This window comes from Lissotriton helveticus, chromosome 5_1 (assembly GCF_964261635.1).
Source record: "Lissotriton helveticus chromosome 5_1, aLisHel1.1, whole genome shotgun sequence".
In the NCBI taxonomy this organism is placed as follows: Eukaryota; Metazoa; Chordata; class Amphibia; order Caudata; family Salamandridae; genus Lissotriton; species Lissotriton helveticus.
Window position 1 is genome coordinate 271,116,966 of NC_136065.1, and position 26,221 is coordinate 271,143,186.

General features: G+C 46.5%; 1 protein-coding gene across 2 annotated transcripts in view; it reads left to right on the top strand.

The window, feature by feature from the left end:
• The window catches only part of CDK5RAP2 (CDK5 regulatory subunit associated protein 2), an 841,564-nt gene that overhangs the window by 699,029 nt on the left and 116,314 nt on the right, over positions 1-26,221 (top strand). For both annotated transcript variants that reach the window (XM_078642183.1, XM_078642184.1), the window contains 3 exons: positions 15,780-15,911; positions 16,007-16,257; positions 18,778-18,918. In XM_078642183.1, the coding sequence (XP_078498309.1) occupies positions 15,780-15,911; positions 16,007-16,257; positions 18,778-18,918 (524 nt within the window). The remainder of the gene's footprint in view (positions 1-15,779; positions 15,912-16,006; positions 16,258-18,777; positions 18,919-26,221) is intronic.

Sequence of the window (26,221 nt, forward strand, 5' to 3'; positions counted from 1 at the left end):
TTATTTCCACATCCCCGTCCTGCCGGCCCACCGGCGCTACCTGCGGTTCACGGTTGGCCACGAGCACTTTCAGTATACCGCGCTCCCCTTCGACCTTACCAGCGCCCCACGGGTGTTCACAAAGGTGATGGCGGTGGTCGCAGCTCATCTGCGCAGGTTAGGGGTTTCAGTCTTCCCCTACCTCGACGACTGGTTGTTGAAGGCGGGCTCGCCCCAGGCAGTCGTCAACCACCTCCAGACTACGGCAGATCTCCTGCATCGGCTGGGGTTCTCAATCAATGTGCCGAAGTCACACCTGTGCCCCTCTCAGAAGCTCCTTTTCATGGGAGCGGTTCTCGACTCTGCGCAGTTTCGGGTTTATCCCCCCGAGCAGCGGGTCCGGGATATTCAGGCTCTGATTCCCATCTTTCAGCCGTTATCCCGGGTCTCGGTCAGGTTGACGCTGCGTCTTCTGGGGCTGATGGCCTCCTGCATCCTGCTGGTGCATCACGCCAGGTGGCGGATGCGGGCTCTGCAGTGGGACCTGAAGTTTCAGTGGGCCCAGCAGCAGGGCAACCTATCCGACCACGTCCTGATCTCGGAGGGCACTGCGAGACAGCTGCAGTGGTGGCTCACGGACCCCGATTGGGTCAGCGGCAGATCCCTCTCCCTTCCCCAACCGGAGCACGTAGTTGTGACGGATGCGTCCCTCCAGGGCTGGGGAGGCCACATGGGAGAGGCGGAGATCAGAGGCCTCTTATCTCCGACGGAAGCCCGACTCCACATCAACCTGTTGGAGTTACGGGCGATTCGTCTAGCACTGAAAGCATTCCTCCCCTCTGTCCGGGGAAGTGTAGTGCAGGTGTTCACGGACAACACCACCGCCATGTAGTACTGCAACAAACAGGGCGGGGTGGGGTCGTGGACCCTTTGCCAGGAGGCTCTGCGCCTCTGGCAATGGCGCCAGGACGCCCCTTTGCTGGGGCAGCTGTGCGCGGTACAAAAACAGCTAACATAACATAACATAACAATGGCTGGAACGCCAGGGCGTGACCCTGGTGGCTCAACACCTGGCAGGTTCTCTGAACGCCAGGGCGGACGAGCTCAGCTGTCGGTGCATGTTGGATCACAAATGGCGTCTGAACTCGGACGTGGCGCAAGGCCTCTTTCAGCAATGGGGAGAGCCTTGGTTAGATCTATTCGCCACCGAAGAGAATGCACAATGTCATCAGTTCTGCGCGTTGGAATTTCCAAGGCGGCACTCGCTCGGCGACGCTTTTCGTCGCGAGTGGACCTGCGGTCTACTGTACGCCTTTCCGCCTATACCACTTCTGCCCAGAGTGCTGAAGAAGATCAAGCGCGACCGGGCCCAAGTCATCCTTGTGGCTCCGGACTGGGCACGAAGGTACTGGTATCCAGAGCTACTCAGTATGTCAGTCGATCCCCCGGTTCGTCTGCCTCTTCAGGAGGACCTTCTGTCGCAGCAGCAGGGGACGGTCCTCCACACGAACCTGTCCAGTCTCCACCTCCATGCTTGGAGATTGAGCGGCGACAGTTGAGGCCATTTGACTTGCCTCCTGAAGTCTGTAACGTCATTCTGGCAGCCAGGCATCCCTCCACAAAGTCGGTATACGCCTGCAGGTGGAACAGATTTGTGGCATGGTGCACAGCAAAGGCTGTGGATCCTCTTGCTGCCCCTCTTTCTGAGGTTCTTCTCTTCCTTCTTCCTTCTTTCTCTTGCCCAGCAGGGCTCTGCTCTGGGCACTATGAAGGGCTACCTTTCTGCCCTTTCGGCCTTTCTGAGGCTGCCTGATCAACCTTCTTTGTTCAAGTCCCCTATTGTAAACAGATTTCTTAAGGGCATCACACACACGTTTCCTCCTGTTCCGTTTGTGATGCCTCAGTGGGACTTGAACCTGGTTCTTACATTTCTGATGTGCGCTCCCTTTGAGCCACTTCACAACTGTCCTCTACGCCTTCTAACTCTGAAGACTGCTTTCCTGGTTGCCATCACCTCTGCCAGGAGAGTGAGTGAGCTCCAGGCCCTTTCTTGTACTCCACCTTTCCTTTCTGTCCATCCGGACAAAGTGGTGTTGCGTACTAGGCCATCTTTCCTGCCCAAGGTTGTCACGACCTTCCACATCGGGCAGTCTATCACCTTCCCAACCTTCTTCCCGCCACCGCATCCCTCTAAAGAGGAAGAGCGGCTCCACCGTCTGGACCCAAAACGTGCGCTCTCATTTTATTTGGATCGCACACGCCAGTTCCAGGTGGATGACCTACTCTTTGTTGGTTACGTTGGCGCGAAGAAGGGGAAAGCGGTGCACAAGAGGACCATCTCACGGTGGATCATCTTGTGTATCCAGGCATGCTACTCCTTGGCTAAAAAGGAGCCCCCTGTTGGATTGCGGGCTCACTCTACCCGTGCCACGGCGACTACTACTGCCCTGGGCCGGGGAGTGCCCTTACAAGACATCTGTCTGGCAGCTACGTGGGCATCGCTGCACACGTTTGCAAGACACTACTGCCTGGACAGCCAAGTCCGAAGGGATGGCTTCTTTGGCCGTTCTGTCCTCCAGGACTTTCTGGTGTGATTATTGGTTCGCAGACCCACCACCGGGGTTGGTATTGCTGGGGTATCTATTCTAAGGTAAGGAATCTAATACTAACGTGTCTCTTTCAGATGCACAAGTTACTACTTGTGTAACGATATATCTGTAAGAGACATTAGTTAGTATTAGATTCCTTACCGACCCACCCATCCTCCCCGTTCTGCGAACCGATAGCTAGGGTTAGGGTTTACCCCTTTCAGGCCCTAGTTTCAATGGCACCAGTGTTGTTTTTTTGACATGGCTCTGCGTTTCTGGCGCGGAAAAGCTGTGTCTAAGAACTGACGTCAGCACGCTGAGGCGGCGTCTAAGTACTCCGACGACGTCCTCACGGCGCCAACGACGGACGCGGAGCCGCAGACGACGCCTACCGACGCGCAAGGGTACTGCTACGCAAAAGTTTCCGTATCCAGTCTGACGCCTGGGGATATTCTAAGGTAAGGAATCTAATACTAACTAATGTCTCTTACAGATATATCGTTACACAAGTAGTAACTTGTGCATTTGGCCACTTGCCACTCATTGTATTGGAAACAATGCAGCGCTGGGGGGAAATCCAGATTCTCTAGTATAGGTGTCTGGGGGAGATAGGAGTGGACATTCCCTTTTGAGTCTGTACCTTGTCCCACACTCACATGGTGGTATCTGTGAGACATTTACTCCAGGTGGTCGATGTTCTTTTGGTAGCAAATGTACCTTCCAAATATGCATGCCCGCCACGCTTTGGTCAATGAAACACCACTGTTTTTCAGTGCCAGTGCGGGTCCACTCCACCATGTAATGCAATTGTGCTGCTTGATAGTAACGTGCTAAATGGGGGACCCCAAGGCCCACCTGCCGCCTGGGGCAGGTATGCCAGTGCCTTTGCCATCCTTGCCCTCCTCCCTCCCCAGAGGTACTCCTAAATAAGACTCTACAGTTTATCTAATGTCTGAGGGGGAGTGGCAGTGTCTGCATGACATACAACACCTTTGGTAAAAGCATCATCTTAACTGCAGCCAAGTAACCTAGTCACAAGAGGCCACATCCCTTCCATTTAGACAAATCTGAGTGGGCAGTCATCATTAGTGTGGTGTAATTATGCTCTGCCTTAGTGGTTAGAGTAGGGTGTATCTGCAGGCCTAGATATTTCACCACTTGTGTGGCCCAGGTGAACACCAAGCCTGCCTCCTATGTAGCCCAAGCTACTTCAGGGATGGTGAGGTATAGTAAAGATGATTTTTGAAGGATCGTTTTAAATCCCAAGGTTTTCCTAGAAGTTGCCAGTCCTTCCACAACAGCAGTCAGAGAGGTGTGCGAATTCGACAAGATGAGCAATAGGTCATCTGATACAGAGCAATTTGGTGGGACATGCCCCCCAAGGAAATGCCAGAAATCTGTGGATGACTGCAGATTAGTTCATAAAAGGTTTCATATATAAAGCAAACCATGAGGGCGCCAGTGGCAACCCTGGCAGGTACCTCTTGTGATTGTAAAGGTTTGGGACAGGATTCCTTTAACCCTCACCATTGCCTTGTTGGAGGCATGGCTACTCTGGATCCATCTACAAAACCACGGGTCAAGACCAGAGTGTGCTAGTACTGCATGGAGATATGGCCACTGAACTCGATCGCACGCTTTCTTTGCGTCAATGGAGAGGAGAAGTGCTGGTGTGCGGGAGCATTGCGTCCTATCTAGGAGGTGGCAGAGACGTTTGGTGTTGTCCCGCAGCTCCGCTCAGGTGTAAACCCTGTCTGATCCGGGTGTACCAAACCTTGCATCTAGGGAGCTTGCCTATTAAACAGAATACCAATAAAGATCTTGGTGTTCACATTCAGCAAGGAGATGGGACAGTATGAGGAACAGACAGTACTTAGGATCTTTCTCCAGTTTGGGGTTGACAGTAATTGTGGCCACTTGCATTGGGGGGGCCAGGGAGCCGGTGTTGCTAAAATCATTGTATTGCCTAGCCAATATCAGGATCTTCCCCCTTCCCAAATGCTTTATAAAATTCTACGCTCTACCCATCGTGACCAGGGACCTTACCAGTCTGGAGGCTCTGTATTGCCATAAAGACTTAATTGAGGGTTATGTCCCAATCCAGACTGGCGATATCCATGGGGGGGGGGGGGGGGGGGGGGGGGGGTTGCATCAAGGCTCTTCGCGGAGTACGAGTTGGTATAAAATTATTTAAATTCCTGAGTGATCAACTCTTCCTGATGGGTCAGAGTACCATCTGACTTCAGCAACTCATCTATTCTCCTTCAGAGCCTGAGAGCAGAGTCGGTGGGCCAGGAGACATCCTGCTTTATTCCATCCTGCGTAGTACTTTTGCTTTTTACTTAAACATATTCTGCCCTTTCCATGTCTATAGCTTTTGCATCGGAGGGTGCTGCTCTATCAGGATTATCCGGTATGGTGTGCGGGAATGCATCTGAATCTCAAGGCCTTCAATGGAATAAAGGTCATAGGGTATCTAGTTTGTTGAACCCATGTGGCAGTTGAGCGGCAGTAGGAGGTCCAGAACTGCCCCTGCATCAGTGGTCACTGACTGCATCAGAAGCACTTTCCTGGTGTTGTAGTTGACGTATTAGCACGCCTCACTCCATGGGAATCTCAGTTTCCGGGGGGTTACGGCGCTTGCATTGCTTTAGATGAGTGGAGCGGCAGAGGCTGGCGGAGGAGGAAGCTGGGTCCTGCAAAGACGGCTGGGCTGAAGTGGTCTCGTGAAACGCTAGCATATTTATCAGCGACTGGGCCTCCTCCAAAGTTCAGACACTCTGAGTCTGATTGTTTCACACAAATTGGAGGCGGAAGGGGTTCCCCCATCTATATCGGACACCCTTCTCATGGAGAAAGTCTGTCACAGGCCGGAGCCTGAGTGGCGTTGTAAAGTCATTGGGGAAAGATCTTCATACAACCCTATCTTGAAGCCTTCAAAGTCAACAGCGAGTTTGTCACGTACCGTAGACAGGATGATCTCATTTTGTCTGTAGTAGTGCAGGCAGGTGTGGATATCCTATGCTTGACCTGGCAAGAGGGTAGGACGGCCTGCCCTGTGAATGCGTTTAAGGACAACATCTTGATCCCTTGATTCTAGTCGGTGACCCTCCAGTTCCTCCTCACAAGCGTTGTGTGTTTGTTCCAGCGAGTCCACTCTCTGGTCCAAGTCGCTGATATCCTTTCTGAGGCCCTTCACTCGATGATATCTTCTGTTTAAGGGTGGCAAAGTCACCTTGAAGAATCCCAAAGTGTTGTTCCTGAAATGGTTGCGTCACCTGGGCATGATCTGGGGGCATCATCTGCCGCCACATTCCCCTGCTCCTCACCCAGTGCTGGGGTGGGGGATGTATTTTTCGGTTGTTCCGCCTTTCTCTCTGGGGTTTTAGAGAATATGTCCTTGAGGGTGTCATCCTTCTTGGTATTGCAATGGGAAATCATGATGGCGTGCTTTGTGAGCCCCCTACACCACTAGAGAGCAGTAGGCCAGAGTAAAGGAGGTTTGCTGCAGTTTTCCAGGACCTGCGATACCAAACAAGGAACCGCTGTGCTGGCTGCCGCTAAGGAAGGCCCCCAGTGATGCTGGACATAAGATGGGAGGTCTCTCCCAGGCAGGTGAACCGCATCGTAGTGGGTCCCAACAGCAGCAGTGGCTGGACGCGAGGAGCACTCAAAGCCTCAGGTGCATCAGAAGGACCATCTTTGCGCCAATGCAGCACATGAATTAGGCCTCGTGGGGGCCCCCATCGAGCATCCCCAAAAGAGAGATGTACCCCAGAGTGCTAGAGGTATTTCAGCTTCCCCTTATGGCCCCCAAGAAAACATGCAGGTGAGGTAATATGTAGCCGGCTTCCCCTGCAGTGCCTCTCTCACCGACACTATCCCCAAAGTCGTTCAGCTGGCCTGAGAAGTACTCGGCTAAGGCAGCTTCATCAATGCATTGGCCGGAAGAGGCTTCTCAGCAGACAGCGTCTCTTCAGGCCCCACCTGCAGTCTACAAGCTATTCGGCAGGTGTAGCACCATGCAGGTCCTCAACCCAGGCTGCAGGCACATCAGATGCACAGGGAAGTGAGAGCAAAGGGGAGCCGCTAAGTCCTCCACCAGGGATTGTGCGTCACAGTTCACCCATGCCGCCACTTTGATTTGTGCGCCCGTCTATCCTCCCTCTTTCCCGGCTGGTCGTTGCGGGACCTCTGTGTCTTTTGTGGGGGTGCAGGGAAGCCGGCCAAGTCTGCCAAGAGAGGCGGACAGTCTCTCTGCAACAAGCATGGAGGTGGCAGAGCAGGTGTTAGGCATCCAGTGCGACATCCGCAACCGCCAGGCCCAATGAACCTGCCATCTTGGAAGTACGGCTGGCAGGCCTCGTCCGGCTCCAAATGCATTGGGGGGTCCACCACTGGAGCAGAGGCTACTCCCGGTCCGGACAGCATCCCAGCAGGACAGGATGCGCAGACCCGGTCTCAAAGGGCCTCAAGATCGACCAGGTCCGCTACGATGCAGAGGTCAGGCAGCATAGCTCCGAGAAGCCGTTCCTACACGGACACCATCTTGGACACACCCTCGCCTTAGTACACTTTTAAACTGTTATTCCTGATCAGAGAGGAGTAGCTTTTTCATGTTTCATATGTTTGGAATGGTATTGATAAGTCCGACTTACTGGTGAAGTTGGACTTAACATTACTATTTTAGAAATGTCTCTTTTAGAAGGTGGGCATTTCTCTGCACTTACTGCTCTGTGTGCCTGGCGGCCTGTTTCCACTACATATCTGGGGTGGGTGACAGCTACACTTTGTGCATGACCATAGACAGCCACAACACAGAAAGGATAGGTATGTCTGTACCAATCTCCATACATCTGCATTCTAATGGCCTTGCCTGGGCGGGATGGAAGGGAGGGGCTAACACTTAACTTGAATAGGTAGTGTCCTGTCCCCACACAAAGGGCTAATTCCCCATATAGTTAGCCTGGAAGGCAGGACAGGACTGACAGGGAAACCTGTGCACTTCAGAGAGCTTCTTGGAAGTCACCCCCCACATCAGAGGCACTTTTGGGTATATGCACGGGGTATCTAACCCCCTAAAAAAGACACTCTGGAACCCAACCTCTGTCAGTAGGAATGCTGTGCTGCTTAAAGGAATCCTCTTTGGACTGCAGACTTGGTAAGCCCTGCTGCCTGCTACTCTCTGACTCTGCTGAAGAAGAGCTGGACTCAGGGAAATCAAAGTCTCTGCCGCTTCTCATGTGCCTGGCTCACTAGAAGTGGCCCAGACACCTGCAACACTGATTCCAATACATCTCCTGTCTGTGTCTAACAGAACCGGCACATTGACCCGGTTGCAGCAGTAAAAGTTGCGCATGTCAGCGGAATCAGTGGTTTGCCTCCGGACAGCATATCGCCACTGCTGCAGTTTGTTGAGATTGAAGCTTCCCCCGACTGCATGGCAGGATCCGGAGCCTCGCTCGACTCCTCTCAACTCTGGCGCCGATCTTTGGAACTGACGCATCGCCTTCACTGAATGAAAAAGATTGCCTCATCTCTCTGCTTGCGACCAGGAAAGGTACTTTCTTCACTGGAGTCTGTGTGGGTCCTCTAGCCAACCTGTGCTTCCACAATGTCGGCCCAAACTTAGACTTTGCCCCGGTCCATCGTGACCTAAAGTACCTTTTTTAGCGCTACTTGCTTCTAAGCACTTCACTGCATATATTCTTTTAAAATTCAATATCTCAACTTTTATACATTGCATTTTTGTGGTTTTGGCCTTGTTTTGTTTATAATATAATAATCTATTTTTATAAACCTGTTTGGAGTCTTTTTGTGTTGTATTCATTGTTTTACTGTGTGTGTATGTGTGTGTGTTTTGCGCAAATACTTTACATATTGCCACTTTAGATAAGACTGACTGCTCTGTGCCAAGCTAACAGAGGGTGAACACAGGTTATCTTGTATTGTGCATCTAGCTTACACTGACTAGGATTGTGGCTTTTGCTTGGGCCAGGTGCCTACTTTTGCCAGCCGGAAACCACATTTCTATCAAATGCCTACCCATAGTGGGTGCTGAAATCTTACAATGAGATGCTGAAATAGTAGTGAGGGCACCCAGACTGAGTATGTGGGGTTCAACACATTGTGTCTGCCCTTGCGGTCCAACCGGAGGGAGAACAAGCCGTTGTAGCTGGTGAGGCGGGTGGCCACAGTAGGGACTCTTTTGAAGCTGCCCACGGCAGGGATATAGACCCCGCTACCAAACAATACTACGCAATAAAAAAAATGGGCTGGGAAAATGGGACTAAGCCACAGCAGTAAAATAAGATGGACTAGTATACCTTCCTCAGATCAAGCCCTCCTGGAAGAGAGACAGAGGAAGAGAAGCAATTCAGTGGAGTTGAGAGATCGAACCAAACTCTGGGATCAGAGCCTACACTAGGGGCATAATGGCTGCAGTACACAGCACAAAAAACTTGAGATAGAAATCGATGCAGTATATGTATAACTTGCTCAGAGCAAAAATGCATAAAAGTTGTGAAGAATTGACCAAAAAATACACTTGCCACATTGACGCTTCAGGGTGAGATAAAAACCCTGTACAGAGAACTTAACAAACCTCTGAAAGAAATTAGTTGTCGCAGGCCAGACTGGAGGACTCTGAGGAGAGGTCCAGAAGGAACAATATAAGAACGGTAAGTGTACTTGAGAGGGTGAAACGCCAAAGTGCGGACCTCTTTGTAACAAATTGGATCCTAAACACCCTTAAACCTAAAGGACTCTGTGAAAAAAACTCACAGGGTGCCAGCCTCTCCAACCAGACTACCCCTACCCCCCTGAGAACAATCATTTGCCACATCTTTATTCACAGAGAAAGGGATGCAATCTTCCAGGCGTCTAGAATACGGATCAGCCCCACTTTGAAAATGAATCAATATGGATTGTTCCCAACTTTACTCTGCTGGTCCAAAAACAATGATGCAGTTTTGATCCTGTCAAAAGAGAACTGAGAGACCGTGGAATCAAATATATGATCATGTTCCCAGTAAAAGGAGGGTAGTGGCTGAGAGCAAGAAGCAAAGCTTCTAGATGCTAGAAGAAACATGGGATTGTCTGGAAGGATGGCAAGTGGTCTATGAAAGGACATGCAGAACTCGTGCAACAATTTAGAATCTCAGGGTGATGCTGACTGAGATGAAGTAGAAATGAAGTGATGAGGAACAGGCACCCAGCTAAAAAGACTTCTTGCAGGCTTTTGGATTAACATACACTTGGTGGACCCAGTATCCACACAAAAGTCAATAGTCGTTCCATTCAGATGTCCATCACAGCCATTCACGTATAGTTGACTTCATTATGCACAGACAGACACTAAGTAAATTCAAGGATGCCCATTTTCTGGCCAGAGGCATATCCGAGCATTCCCCACTATAGTTTGTACTTGGCAGGTGAAGAGAAAAAAATCAGGAGTGAATAAAGACTAGATCCTTGGATGCAGAAAGATAGGGAAGTAAGGGCGAAAGTCAGGGAAACAACATTGTTCTATATCATGGAAAACTGGGCCTCTGTTGAGTCGCAGGTGACAATATGGAATTCTGACCTTGGAGAAACTCTCTGTCATGGATGGAATTGAACAGGTGGAGCATTGAACATCAACAGGAATCCCATTACCTAGCGATGGGTGAGGCATGAAAACAAATACAGCTGCTTCAGTGCCCCAATAGGGTAGTTGGAGCTATATAAATGCCGCTATACAGTACAATATCTAACCATACACAACAGACTTGATGATGTAGAGAATAAGGGAGAAAACATGTTTGCATGGCTTCATAGACTGTAACAGATGAGTCCCAGTGTTTAGTGGCAAGAGGGTGCCACAATAACAGGAAATACTAATATGGTGACAGATTTTGCTGAATACTAAATAGACTTAGACAGGAGTACGCTTGAAGTACTGAGCGAGGGGCTCAGAGCATTCCTGAGGAATATCGAACTTCTCAGTTTATCTAGCGAATATCGGGAATGGTTTGAGGCAGAAATAGAGGTGATTAGGGATCTCCAACCCAAGAAAGTCCCTGGACCCAGTGGGATCTCTGTAGATGTTAGATCTGTCTGCCTTATGGTGGGCTTCCTCCAAACCTTTTGCTTTCACCCTCCTATTTTTTGTAATTGTTTTTTGTTGACTCTAGGACTTTGTGCGCTTGAATAGCGCTAAAGTGCTTGTGCTCACTCCCTAAAACACAGTAAAATTGGCTTACATCTGATTTGCATATTAATTTTCTTATCAGTCCCTAGTAAAGTGGTATACCATTTACCCAGGTCATGGTACTAGTTGTCCTGCATTCAATGGAAAAATAGGGGCCCCCTACAATGTACTGAGTTAGCTACTCGTAGGGAATGTAATCTATGTAGAGAAGGAATGTAGCAAACTCTGAGAATATATCTAGACCCTAAACCAACATGTAATGATACATACTCTACAGCATCAAAATAAATATATACTGAAACAGTGATATATCAAAAATTCTTGAATCTTTTTATTTTAATTGTAGTATATTTTCTTATTTTTTTCCTCTTTCTTATTCATTTTGTATCTTCAATAAAAACATCTGTGAATTTAATGAATGACATTTCCTATTTACAGAACCTGAATGTCATTCATTAAATTCACAAATGTTTTTATTGAAGATACAAAATGAATAAGAAAGAGGAAAAAAAATAAGAAAATATACTACAATTAAAATAAAAAGATTCAAGAATTTTTGATATATCACTGTTTCAGTATATATTTATTTTGATGCTGTATAATATGTATCATTACATGTTGGTTTAGGGTCTAGATATATTCTCAGAGTTTGCTACATTCCTTCTCTACATAGACTAGTTGTCCTGCAGCCCTTATTGCGGCACCCACTTAAGTAGCCCCTTAAAACATCCCAGGTCTGCCATTGCAGCCTGTATGCAGTTTTAAACTGCCAATTCAACTTGACAATTTGTCACCCTTGCCAAGCCCTAAATGCATGTAAGTCATCCCAAAGGTAGGCCCTAGGCAGTCCCTAGAGCAGGGTGCATTGTCATTAAAAGGTTGAGCATGTACTTTTACGTTTTACATGTCTGAATAGAAAAAACTCAGAAATGCCTTTTTATCTACTGTGAGGCACACTTCTCCCATAGGATAACATTGGGTTGCCTTATTACATTTGTGCTAACATATGATTGGGAACAGGTGAAGATTTCATTGTTGGTGTCTGATAAATTGTAATTCAAATTCCTCTTAAATAGTAAAGTTGGATTTTGAGTTAGAAATTTGAAAATTCCACTTTTAGAAAGTTGCCATTTTCTGCCCTATTTGGTGCCTGCAGGCTGTTCTTGGGTGAAATGACTGGGTGTAGTTGGACTTTGTATATTCTTCCCTGAGAGCCGCACAGTAGAGGTATTAGGTGTGCCTGGATGGGCCATCCCGGGCAGGATTTGGAGGGGGGGTGGGGAGGGGCCGTACAGCCCCACTTGCGCATCATTAGGCTGGGCCCGCCTTAATACAAAAGACTTGCTACCAGTGCATTGTGCCTGCATGCATGCAGCCTAGAGCCTATGACATTTTAGGCAGAAAACTCAAACTGAACTTCAAAGAAAATTCTCTAGAAACTTCTACTTCAAAGAAGGCACCAGGTATAAAAATAAGACCCTCAGACCCACTTTTCACTGCCTGCTGCTGTGGCCTGCAGAAACCCTCGTTCCTACACCAGGAAGGACTGCTCTGCTGCCCGGAGCCTGCCTTGAATACTCAGAGACCGCCCTGCTGTATGAGCCCTGTTCCACTTCTTGAACCATGAACTACCAGAGTGACTACGAGGGTTAATTGACAGACCTGATCAGAGCCTATGGGGCAGAAAAGACTCCAACCATCTTGAACCTGCACCTGGACCCAGCCTGAGTGAGTCCCATCCCTCCAAGTTGGACCTCCCCAGTCCTGGACCCTTGGAAGTGGTGCTAAATGTGCCCAGCTAGCCAAACTCAGAACGTGGAACTTGGGAAGATTTTGGCTAAAAATTGCTTTGAGAACCTAGAGGAGACCGGGACCAACCTGGTTATCTATCCTCCCAAGGTGCATCTATGGTCAGCCTGACTTTGCAGCAGCTCCTGCAATGTTATTCTTTGCTGCAGCAAATCCTGTTCAGCGGTCCTTCCTAGAAGGGCTATCTGGCCTCTTGGAGCCCTCACCAGCTACTGCCCCCTGACTAGTCTTGCTGGAGATTTCCAACTTCCTAAAAAGAGACTAAATGTGAATGTGGAAATCTTCACTGCAACTCTCTCCAGCAGCTCCCCAACGCCTCCTGCTTGGATCACGCATGCAACCTTACCCAGAGGAATTTCTACTTTCTCAGAAACTATTTGTTCAAATTTCTTCTAAGACCAAAGGTAAGCACCGACCTGGCCCAATCCACTTTTTGTATCCGACCCACGCTCCTTGCCGGACGGCCATATATTTCACTTTGCCCCTGTCGTGCACAGCTAGATTTCTGTGTTTAGCACTTTGATATTTTAGGTGCTAGTTTTTACCTTAAACTTAAAAAATTAATTACGCTGGTTCTACTAATTTGATTTTTGTCATTTTAGTGTCAAATATTTAACTCTACTTTTCTAAATTGGTGTGGGATTTTTCTTGTGTTGTGTTTTCACTTTATAAGTATTTGTGTGCTTCATAAATACTTTACACATTGCCTCTAAGCTAAGCCTTGCTGCTTTTGTGCCAAGCTACCAGAAGTTTGAGCACAGGTCAGTTTTGTGACTTTTGTTATTCCGCCTGACAGGGATTGCGACTGTTGCTTGAGCAGGGTTAACACCCCACTCAACCAACAGCCTAATAGAATACTATAAGAGCATGTTGGGCAAGCAAATATCACCTCTCGGTAACATGTTCCTGGAAGCCAAGGTGGTTGGCATCCGCCCAAGAGGCCTATTCTTGGCAACAAGTATTCTGATAACCAAAACAGACCAGCCCACTAATAAATGTTAGTCCTGCTGTCACATTTAATTAATAAACATTGAGACCAAGATACTGGCAACAAGACTTTGAAAGGTCATATTCACACTCATACACTCTGACCAGTTGGGCTTTATGCCAAATAAAAGTACACAACTTTACATGTGGCGCCTGATCTAATGCTTAGAATATGCCAGAGACGTGGTGAAGACAGCTGCAGTCTTCTCGCTAGGCGCTGGAATTGAAGTTTTGGCCCGAAATATGATATGGTTATGGCTCCTTTATAAGGAAACACTTGCTAGGATTAAAGTCAATGGGACATTAACAGACTGTTTTGGTCTATGTAGGGGAATGTGACAAGGACGTCTGTTGTCCCCAATGGTATTCACCCGGGGCATTGGAGGCCTTGGTGTTTTCGATGAGAAGAGACACCCTGGTATGGGGTCTGAGGTGGGGCGAGACCTGGGATGAGAGGATCTCATTGTATACAGATGACATCCTACTGTACATGGCTGAACTGGAAGAAACAATGGGATAAGTTTACATATACTCACAATTTTTGAAAGCTACTCTGGCTTCCTCGTCAGTTGGGGAACATCAGTTCTGTACCCCATCTCTGGTTGGGCTTGTGCAGACTCAATGCAGTTACCCTTGATGATTGAACTGAAAGGATTCCAAGTATTTGAGTATGTGTCACACAGGATATTGGAGACACAAGTCTGGATGTTCCAGTGGGATGGAGGAGCACCTAGGATAGCCCCAGCTAAATCAACTAGGCGAACTTACCAGGACGATATAGCCCTCCCTGGCATGCAAAAGTATTTATTTTCCCCGATTACTGTGATTAACATTTGGGCCTTTGCTCCGCTAGATAAACCATCATCCTTCAGAACTGATAGGCATGTAAAGTAGGCATGGGGCTACCCAACTGCCCTTCATCAGAAGAAACATAGAAAGGTTGCCATAACATAAGCAAACAACACTGAGAGACTGGGACAGGGCTATTCAACATCTTAAATGGGCAGGGATTAGAACAAGAGAAATATCACTATGAGACTGTGACACTCTGAAAGATGTACGATGGCTTGCCGTATTCCACAAATGGTACTCATCAGGAATCAGTAAAGTTGGGACAGTATGGAGGGTGGATGAAATGCTCACATGGGAGCAGCTACAGAGTGGATATGATCTGTTTGACAATTATACATTCAGATACTTTCAAGTGAGACATGCGCTTTCCACACATGTACCGACGAACACAACAGTAAGTTGACTTAGTCCTGCTGGAAGACGGGATGTTACTTGAACCCCGCCCACAGAAAGCAACAGCTGTCATATATAAAAAGTTGACAACAAAGGGAATCCCACTGGCGAATTTAAAGGACCATTGTGAAAAATATGTGTGATTCTTCCAAGAGGAATGGGAGAGGTTGCAGTAAAAGTAGGATTCAGACTTGTCCAGCTAAAACTTTTACAGAGGGCCTTCTTAACCAAAACACTTCTGGCCAAGATGGGGCATGCCCCTATAAACATTTGTCTTAGAGGATGTGGACAACCAGGCAGGTACTTCCATACAATGTGAGCATGCATCACTCTGTTGCCTTCTGGAAGGGGTTAGACACATATCTTAATGAAAGTGTTTCAGTTTAGATAGCAACCTGCCCAAAACATCCCTTGATGTCTGAGGAGGGAGTGTGAGTGGGTGTGGGGGGTGTATACTGACTCAAACCGATATAGATATAACCTGTTCTGGTTGGACTAGTGGTAGCAAGACAAAATATTGTTTGACAATGGAGTACACCAGAGGATCTGAAATTGCAGCAATGGAAGAAGGATTTAGACTGGTGTATGTTGGTGGGAAAACCTTTAAGAAGGGGTGGAGCTGCCTGAAGTAATGGGAAAACGGATGGCTAGAGGAATGGAGGTAATGTGCAATAGTAAAATACTCAGCTATGGGGGAAGAAAAGGGCTATGATGTATGATATTGTAATACTGTTGAATACTAGAATGCTAAGCATTGCATACCTAAATATTTACCCATGTTTTCTGTGCTTGTTTTTGTATCAATAATTGTAAAAAAAATATACAAGAAAAGAATAGGCCTGGTCTTTCTTTTGCTCTGTTACCTAATACTCTGTCCCTTCCCAGTACTGTTAACTGATTTGCTCTGAGAGTGGTGTGACGAGAGACCCCATCTATTTCTATATAAAGTAAAATAAAATAAAACTTTTTAAATTTTGCAGATGTAAAAATTGATGCTGAATTTCCAAAAGAAGAGAATCACACATCAAGGAAACAGGGATTTGGAAAAATGCCTAAAGGCGGTGCCCCAGCTGATCAAAGTGCTGTAAATTTACATTTCCAATCAGCTACAGGTTAGATGTTCAAGTTACCTAACTCTTTGATACACAGTTAAATTATGCTTTTAAAACAATATAATTTAGAAATGTCTTTTTCTATTCACTACTAGATCCAGTGGCAAATGAACCATGCTCTTCGCAGTGCCTTAATCATTCATCGGTCAACTTGTCAGCCACATCGTCTAATGCCGCTACTTCCTCTCGCATGTGGGCTGATAAAAATGGATGCCATGTTTTGGGACTGAATGAGAATTACTGTGTATTAAGGAAGCAGATTGCTGAGGGTCGAAAGCTTTTACGGAAGACAGAGGCTCTTGTTAAAGATGTCAGAAGTAAACAGCACAAATCTTCCATTTCAAAGGTAAATCTGTATTAATGTTGAAAATGTGGTACTCCTACCCTTGCTGGAATCAGATTTTGATGAGATGAACATATTTTCAAAGGTAGTACTTTCTTGTATTTTACTTATTTTTGATGATGGTCTGCAGTGGTAGCCAGATTTTGATTTGTATTTTCTTTTCTCAGTGGCCTATGAAAATTATAGCCTCAAAGTTGATCTGACAATATTGAAGGTTTATAATTGTCTTAGAGGATGTTAACATTTAAAAATATAACAACCTGATCTAGGAAACTGGCTCTATATATACTATACCAAAGTAAGGTATAGTGTGCCCAGAGTCCAGTGGACCCCAAAGTCTTACAGAGGTAAAAGTAGATAATACCATACTCTCTATTTGTGGTAGTGTGGGCGAGCAGTAAGGCTTTATCAGAGGGTAGTGTTAAGCATTTATTGTACACTCTCAGACAAGAAATTATTTCACCTCCTCAAAGACTGAACTCAGACCAATTGTTTTGTATACAAATATTTCTTTGTTGTATTTTATTTTTAGAACCAAGCCAGACTTGGCGCAGGTAAGTAAAATAGTACTTTTCTGGTATAATACAGTTGAAAACAGTTGGCTTTGTTACAGGTAGGTCAAATATTCAGAAACAGTGTAAATTACTTTTCAGTTAGTTCACAATTACTTTTTGAGTACTTTTTAGATTACTTTTTCTACTACTTTCATATCTAGTGTGAAATGCCTAGATATCACACTGGGACATTTCCTGGATAGATGGAAAGTAAGTAAGTCGTATTGGGCAAAACACAGTTTCCTAGATATTCATACAATTTCCAACTCCACAACTTTTTAAAAATAAAAACAGTTAATGCAATCCTATGGGAGTTAATGAAGTTATCGGTTTAACGGTAAGTACTTGGTTGTGGGAGTTGTGTTTCTGGGGTTAGAACCAGGGTTCCTCCAGGATCAAGGAAGCACTCATAGAGCACCCACAGCGGCAAAGGGCGGCCGGGTGCCGGGTGCTGTATCGACGTTGGGAGACCTGGTGGTTTCAATGAGGAGGCTCCGGTCAGAACAAACACTGCAGGCTCATGCACGAAGATCTTCTGGAGGTGACCAGCGGTTGGATAGGTAAGTTGGGATGTCGAGGGATGCTGGGACACTGTCGGTAGGGCCACCCACAGCCGTGGGACGTCAAGTGCAGGGGTGTCTTTTGGCGTTGGGTTTTCCTTACTGGCTGCGGTCGGGGTGATTCTCTAGAAAAGGACTGCAGGCGTCGTTGGGAGACTTGAGGTAGGTCAGGGACCACCAGATCTCAGGTCAGGATCACCATGGAAACATCCTAGTGGTGTTAGGCCACTCAAACTCTGGCCGTGGGTGTTGGTTGCATAGTGCTGCAGATCTGCGGCTTTGTCTGGAGCCAGATTCTGTTGGTGAGCAAATCCAGTGCTCACAGGAGACAAAGTCTTATTAGGGAAGGCAGGGTAGGTCCTCTGGGTTCTTGGGGGGGATGCTGGCTGCAGGACACACTGGAATTCCGCTGGAGCAGGTCGAGATCGGGACTGACCGGTAGGGCTGGGGCCAAGTCAGTTGGTGTTCTCTTCTTCTTCCTTCAGCACGGCTCTTCGATCCTTATTCTTTCTTCTTGTCTGCGGAGACAAGGTTCAGGGTTGCCCCTAAATACTAAATTTAGGGGTGTTTCAGGTAGGTACAGGTTGGGACCAATTAGTCTCTTCCTTGGAATAGGCACACCCCTATTATGCCATCGTCCAGTGGGAGGGGCCCATAAGCCTCACTCAGGTTGGCTGGGTCCCCCTATCTTCAAGATGGCGGGGACTGAGAGTTGTGCTTCGCCTCGCCTCCCACACCTTAGGGTTGGAGTTGGCAAAGGAGGCCACACCTCTCCTCCTATCTAGGTTTTCCCGCCGATTCTCCCGCCCAAGGTGGGGGTCAGAACCGGTGGAGGCCAGTTGCTAGGAGCAACAAATGGCTGGGTCAGCTCACAAAGGCGGCAAGCCTTTGAAGCTTCCCCTTCGTGAACCATGCCCATCCTAGGGGAGGAGGCTTGGCACCTCTGCCCATTATGTGCTTTGTTTCAGGACCCTGACAGCAGGAGGCTCTCGACCCAAGGGTCCAGAAACATGTCTGGGGTGGAGACGTTTGATATCAAACCACCCAGTTTTCAGTAAAGCCATTATGGTGCTGTGGAGTTCGTAATGACAAACTCCCAGATTATATACTCTGGACATGTTTTACTCCACCTTCTGTACTCCATTATGTTTTACAGATATATATTATGAGGTTTCCAGGCAATTATTCTAATGTGTAAACCTCCAATGAACATTCAAACTATGGAGAACCAGGACTTACAAGTAAGTAGCAATTGCTTTCTGTCACATAAGTTCTAATACAATAAAATATGTGAGGGATGTGTTTACATGCTCTTAGAAATAGATTATATCTTAGCCATTTGTTCTGTACTTGTAAATTGCCAAACTGGTTGTTGAGACCTCATTTGTTTTCATGGCTCTTACATTTAGGATCCAGATCAAGACTCTCTGAATAGCGTTAGTGCAAATATCAACAGAGCACAGCAAGTGTTGGAAGAAGCAAACCGCCTGTCAAAGCTCATGTGGAAAGTTTCACTGCCAATGAACATCTCAACCAATACTTCGAACAGGGTATGTGTACTTTTTTTGCGTTATGAGCATAGTCAAATTTATTCACAATAAACTTCTAAGCCTGTACCATTAAAGATGGTGTCCTCAGACCTGGCAGATAGAAATATCTAATGGATATTTCATCCCACAGATGTGAAATAACTGCAGGAATGGTATGTATTCCACAAATCTTATCTTTCAATACTCCCAGCTAATATAAAGATGATTCCACAATAGATTCCATAAACATTGAGTTTGGAGCTCATGATATAATTACCTTAAGTGACACAATAGTTCCCTAATGTCAATATTTATGTTTGTGACGTCTGTTCCTTCTTTTCATGTAGGATGGATGTTTTACTTGTGCTCTCATCTAATCTTCCTTTGCAATATTTTTAGTATTTTTATTTTTAAGCTATGCTTACATGCAATATGTTGTGTTCGGGGTCTAATCAAAATTTCAGTGCAATTCATTAAAAGAAAGCTTAATTTTTTTCCCAGTTGCACCTACCTCAGAGTAAATCTTATTCAACTACCTGTGTTGGGGTTGACCCGGTATCATTTTCTATCTTCCTCCATGCTCCAATCCACTTTTATGTCTGAGTGTCCACCACCCTCATACCCTAAAGCACCATTTCTGTTAATGAAGATACTTCTTCCTCGAGTTAGTTTACCTCATATCAGACTCCAGTCAAATGGAAATCTTATACCTGGCTATTACGATCATGTTCAAGGACCTGACTTCTCTTCAGTTTGTGCCAAGCACACTGATGCATTTGCTGGATGGCACAGCTTATGCGGTGCAAACTGACACATCAGCAATCCACCAGTAAAGCCACAGTGTTGCCTTGTACTCCACCATCCCTTCACACATTGGTGTCACTTAACTATCACTGAACTCATGTCAATATAACCGTACAGGCTTTACTCTCAGGGATTACAGGAAAGAAAATAATATCTGATGTTATTAGACAATGATCCTCTGCTAAAAAAATACTACAGAAAGAAAGTATAATTTCCCTGCTCTCTAGATGACAATAATGAGGATTACTTCTCCTAGGGGGACAACTTGCACTGCAACATGGACAGCTGTATTTGTAAAAAGCCTGTATCATGAACACCTCCACTCCTCTCCTGATATTGTAGTTGTAGGTAAAGGTTGCTAGAACACAAATAAAACCAGGAAAAAGAACAAAAAGTAAAAAAGACTGTATGCAAATCAAGTGATTTGCATACAGTCTAGTTTCGTGCTGTCAAAACAAATTGAGCAGTCACACTCCACTACATTCATGCAATAAGTGCACTCTCATGTATTCAAAGACTATCGTTGAGCGAGAAATTAAGCTCTGTGTCACCAAGCATAAGAAGAGGTTGCAGTTGAGCTGCGAAAGAAAGGTCCCATTCCAAATTACAGGCCTGTTTTCGGTCATGGTCACCAGGTCAGTTCCTTCCGGTAAGTCAAAGCTAAAAAGCATGCCATGTGGAACACAAAATCCCTCCACTGAAAGTGTGATAAAAGTGATAAAAAGTAAAGGGTGTCCTTCAAAGGGTTCAACGTCTTCAGACTCTGAGCAGCCCATTATTTGTTGCAGGCATTGCCTGCTCCATTTTTCAACCCACAGCAAATAGCAGACTTCAAGGAGGGCGTGTTTCAAGTTTTCCCGACCCTTTCTGGCACACCTTCACGCCCGAAGGAGTCGCAGGGACCCTTGTTGGACTTCTACCAGTGGACCCAACCCAACACTGACCCCTTGGGTCTCATTCCCCGGCCCAATTTGAAAGCTAGATCAGACTTCTATCCCTGGCCCATGGCAAACATCTGTTCCTTCCATGCTTATGCTGATACTGACTCTACTGTCGGCACCAGTATTGGATCCTTTCCAGATGCTGGCCCACAGAAGGTTTTGAATAAATCTGTGGTTATATAGCCAGACCTACAGCCTCTGCCTCTCCCTAAACAACAGTATTATCAGAGGCCTATTTGGTTCCTACTGTGATGCGGTCCAAAGCATACCTAATGTCCCTCATGACAAAAAGGATGACGAGTAAGGCAATCTGCTCCCTAGTCAGTACTCTGACGAGGGTCCGTTGTTAGGCTTGCAAAATTGCAGCGGCCTGAATACATCACTTGAGACAGAGCTAGACTCTCCACCTGGTTCACCAATAGAAGAAAGTGCCTTTTTTGTCGTTTTGCAAAGAGCAGCAAACGTACTAGATGTGCAATTGGCTACTCTGGAAACCAAAGCCAGTTCAATGACTGAAAATCTTAACCAGGTCTGTCTTCATCTGAGACACTGTTTCCATTGAATAAGATTTTCATGAAGACTCTCATGGCCACTTTGCTTAAGTCACGCTCAACCTACTAAGTTGAGCTGATCTGTGAGCAGGAGACTTAGCCCAGCCCTAGACCACCCTATATATTTTGCCGAATCACCCAATACCTGAAAGCCAGGTTGTACACGTATCCACAAATAAAGTCTACCCAAACACTTTTTCTCAGAATCCACAGGCTAATGAGTTGAAATATATAGATTCCTTGGCAAGAATTTATTTCCCGGCTTACCTAACTTTACAGTCTTTGGCTGCAGTGTGCCTTCTGGACAATGGCACCCGTGCCTTATGAGACATGGCCAACAAGGTTTGCTGCCCGTGCCCAAGGGCTTCTGGACTTCACTTCCCAAACAAATCAAGACAGCAAAGTATATATTACATGCTGGCCTGGACAACACTACCTGCATCCGTTGTGCTATTTGCACCAGTTTAGTGCTTAGAAGAGCACCTGGGTGCGTTCAAATGGGTTTTCAGGGGATGTGCAAGTGTACCTTGTGGATCTATACATGATCCCTCAGACTGAGGTCATCCGCAGACACAACAAATGACACGCAACTCATACGGACGCGACCCCCACCACAAGAAATAAGTAAACTTCCTGCATGACATAATTTTCTAATTGGATGAAAGCCAACTGTCTCAAGCTCAACATTGACATGACAGAAGTGGTGATCTTCCGCAAGAACTCCTCACTATGGGACTCCAACTAGTGGCCGGCCGAACCCTGACCCATGCCATGAACCTTGGCGTAATCATCAACAGCAAATGAGACATGACCACAAAAGTCAACTGCATCCTGCTTTCACACCCTGAAGATGCTGAAGAAGATCTTCAAATGGCTTCCAAACAACACCCGAACAACTGTCATGCCTTTGCCACCAGGAACTCACTAGAAGACTCGGCAACCAGACTCATCCTCATCCTCAACCTCACTCACAGAACTCACATCAGACCTAACCTCCTGGAACTACACTGGCTCCTGATGCACAATCATGCAAAAGTCAAACTCCTCACACACAAATTCAAGGCACTGCACATCTCAGGCCTCACCTGCCTGAACAGTTGCACCTCCTTCCATCAAAAAGCCTGACACCTCCGCTCCGCAGGGTTCCTACTTGCACGCATCTAACGTATACACAGAACCAGATCAGGAGAACAAGCATTCTCGTACATCGCTCCTAAAGCGAGGACCAACCTCCCATTCCATATCAGAGCCTCCTTCGCTCTTCTTCAATTCAGCCGGAAGATGAACAAACCTTCCATAGGCAGGAGTAGGCACACACATCTGCTCGGCACCAGGATATTCTTGTGGGTTATAGTGCACTTTTCAAATAAACATAGCATAACATATGAACATGCTCTTTAAGGGATCTAGAACTATCTGAAGAAAAGGCTGACTTTGCACTCAGACAAATTCAATTTAGTTGTGCCACAACTCGCTTATTGGGATAATTGTCCCCAGACACTTTCACCAGCAATATAGAAAGTTTAGGGGCTATTCCAGATGCCTAGCTTACCGGCAGCATCAACTTTCCCAGCCGGTGCAGGAGCAAACTCTGCCATTTTAGTACAGGGTAGGAGGTTGTAGCTGAAACCGCTCACACCAGCATGGACAGTCCTTCATCTGTTCTTTCCTTGCTGCAGCATCTCCCAAGGTGCTTTGATTTGCCCTTCCAGGTCCACAAGCAGCTAGTAGGGGGTAGCATATGGCATTTCTTTAGTGGCTGGAAATCCATCACATCAGACCAACGAGTGGCATTGTCCAAAGGGGCTCCACCCTGCCTTTCATTTTGTACGCTCCTCTTATTCTTCCTAAGCCAAAGCAATTGTCAGCAGATCATATCTGTATCTATGCAAGAAGTAAATCCCATGGAGGCCAAAAGCCTCATTGAGTGGGTGCTAGTCTTTGAGAGAGACAACAGATGTTATTTGCACTACTTCCTCATTCCAAAGGAGGACAAATGCCTCAATCATGTACTGGACCTATGCCCATTTGAATGCCAGTCTAGGAGAAGAAAACACACTTGAAATGCTCACTCTAACTCAGATCCTCTCTGCTCTCGATCCAGGCTACTGGAAAGTGTCTCTGGACTTTTAGGATGAATATTTTCAGATACCCGTTTACAGTCTCACAGATGTGATCTGTGGTTCACTGTGGTGTTGGTGCACTTCCAGTTTGCCATGCTGCCTCATCTCAGCCCTTTGGGGTTCAAGAAACTGATTGTTGTAGTCACAACTCATCTGCAAAGGTCATGGGGACATATATTCCTGTACCTCGGTGACTGAGTGCTCAAGTTGAGGTCACCACGTTCACTTGTTGACCACCTCTGCAAATCTTCTTGGGGTTCTCCAACAACAAGCATAAGTTCCACTTGAGGCCTAAGCAGAGTATTCCCATCATAGGGGCTACCCTGCACACAATAGAGTACAAGGCCTTTCCACCACCGCAACTAGTCTGGGACATCCAGAATATGATCCCAAAATTTTGGGCTCGCTCCTGGGTTTTGGTGAGGATGGCTCTGAAGCTTCTTGGTCTCTTGGCCTTGTGCTTTCTCCTCATCCTGTACACCAAATGTCATATGCAGACCTTGCTATGCAACCTACTGTGTTGTCTCCCCAATTCTGACCAGATCTTGTTAGAAATTGCTCCTTACCTCATTTGTTGGAGAGACATGTGCCAACTTGACAATTGACAGGCCAATCTCCCTTCACAGTGGTAACATACGCATTGTTACTAGGTGGAGGCCATTTGGGGGAGGTGAAGATCAGAGGCCTCTGGTCTCTAGTGGAGAGCCAGCTCTGCATTAGTCTTCTGGAACTTGGGGTGATCCATCGGGCCTTTACAGCCATCCTGCCATTTATTAAGGGGAGGCTGGTGCTGGGCATCACGGATAACGTGGCTGCTTTTTGTTACTGCAACAAGGTGGGCAGATTTGGGTTCTGGATCCTATGCCAAATGGCTGTGCACCTCTAGAGGTGGCTGTACCAGTAGAGGATCTTTCTGGTAGCCAGCCTTTTAGCTGTGTTACTGAAAGTAAGAGAAGAGGGGCTGAACAGACTGCTGCTGGACCACGATTAGTGTCTCCATCCCCAGGTGATGCAAGGCATCTTTGATCAGTGAGGCATGCCCACAGTAGATCTGTTTGCCAGTATCAATAATGTGTAGAGTCAAAGCTTCTGCACACTGGAGTTGCCTCCAAGAAATGCATTCTGTCTTCAATGGAACACAGGTCTCTTTTACTTGTTGCAACCACTTCTGCTTATTCCTTGAGTTCAGAAGAATGCCAGGACAGACCAGGAATATGTCTCCTGAGACGTGCCATGCTGAGCCATAAGAGTGTAGTACTCTGAACTGCTGAGCATTTGCCCTCTGATCCAGCTACCCTTTCAGGAAGATCTTCTATCTCTGCAACTTGGGCAGTATTGTGAACCTCGTCTGGAGGCTAAGGGGCTAACCTGCTAGAGATGATCTAAGCCCTAGGAGGAATTTTACCTAGCATACCCTCTTCAAAGAAAAGGAGAATTAGTCTCTCTTTCCACCATGAGCTATGTTCATATATAGATAAGGAGTGTTAGGGGTCCAATAACCCGGTCATGGTAACTCATGTCTACAGATAGAGTATTGTATATAGGTATGGATCCCTACCCTTGCTCCTACAAACAGTTAGATTTTTGTCAATAAAAGGTTATTTGATGTTCACTCTCCATACATATACCTCAGCAGTCACAATCTAAAACAAGGTGATCAGCAATACCTCAAATATTTTTCATCATATTCCTACTCTCTTCATTTAGATTATTTAACTCTTAACCTAATAACTACATATATGTTTTCAGTCTTATGTTTATTTTATTGGCTGAATTGTTATCAAAATGGCATACTTATATATATTGCAAGCAGTATAACTATCCCTGCATACCTCAGAAAACTGGTGGGGCTGAAGCTGAATAGCTGCAGTCTCCTTGTGTCTGCCATACCCAAACTCCCGGTAGTCTGTATACATTCTCCTCCAGTGATTTTCATCACTCCAAAATGCTAGCAATGATTTTTTTACAGAGGCACATGGAAACAAGCAATTGTTGCTATTTGTATATCCTTTCTGGCCTGATTTGTGTGAGGCTAAATGCAGTGAGCAACTCTGTTCATAGTCTTGGAGCATTTTAGAGAGTGGAAAAGCACAAGTTACTTGCCTTCGGTAACGATATATCTGTAAGAAACATTAGTTAGTGTTAGATTCCTTACCTTAGAATTTCTCCACGCGTCAGACTGGATCCGAAAAGTTTTCGTCAGCAGTACCCCTGCGCGTCGGTAGGCGTCGTCTGCGGCTCCGCGTCCTTCGTGGGCGTCGTGATCGCCGGAATGACGTTGTCGGAGTACTTAGACGCCACCCTCGCGCGCTGACATCAGTTCTATACATAGCTTTCCACGCCAGGAACGCAGAGCCATGCAAGAAACCGACACTGGTGCCATGAAACTAGGGCCCTCAAAGGGAGATACCTTAACCCTAGATATCGGTTCGCAGTACGGGGAGGATGAGTGGGGCGGTAAGGAATCTTACACTAACTATTTTTTCTTACAAATATATCGTTACTGAAGGTAAGTAAGTTGTACATCTGAAAGAAACACGTTAGTGTTAGATTCCTTACCTTAGAATAGATACCCCAGCAATACCAACCCTGGTGGTGGGTCTGCGAACCAAGATCACACCAGGAAGTCCTGGAAAACGGAACGGCCAAAGAAGCCATCTCTCTGGACTTGGCTGTCCAGGCAGTAGTGCTTGGCAAATGTGTACAGCGAGGCGCACGTATCTGCCTGACAAATGTCCTGCAAAGGGACTCCCCGACCCAGGGCAGTAGAAGCTGCCGTGGCCCGAGTGGAATGGGCGCGCAGCCCCACAGGAGAATCCTTTTTAGTCAAGGAATAACAGAACTTGATGCACAAAACGGCCCACGAGAGATGGTCCGCTTGTACACCGCCCGTCCTTTCTTAGCG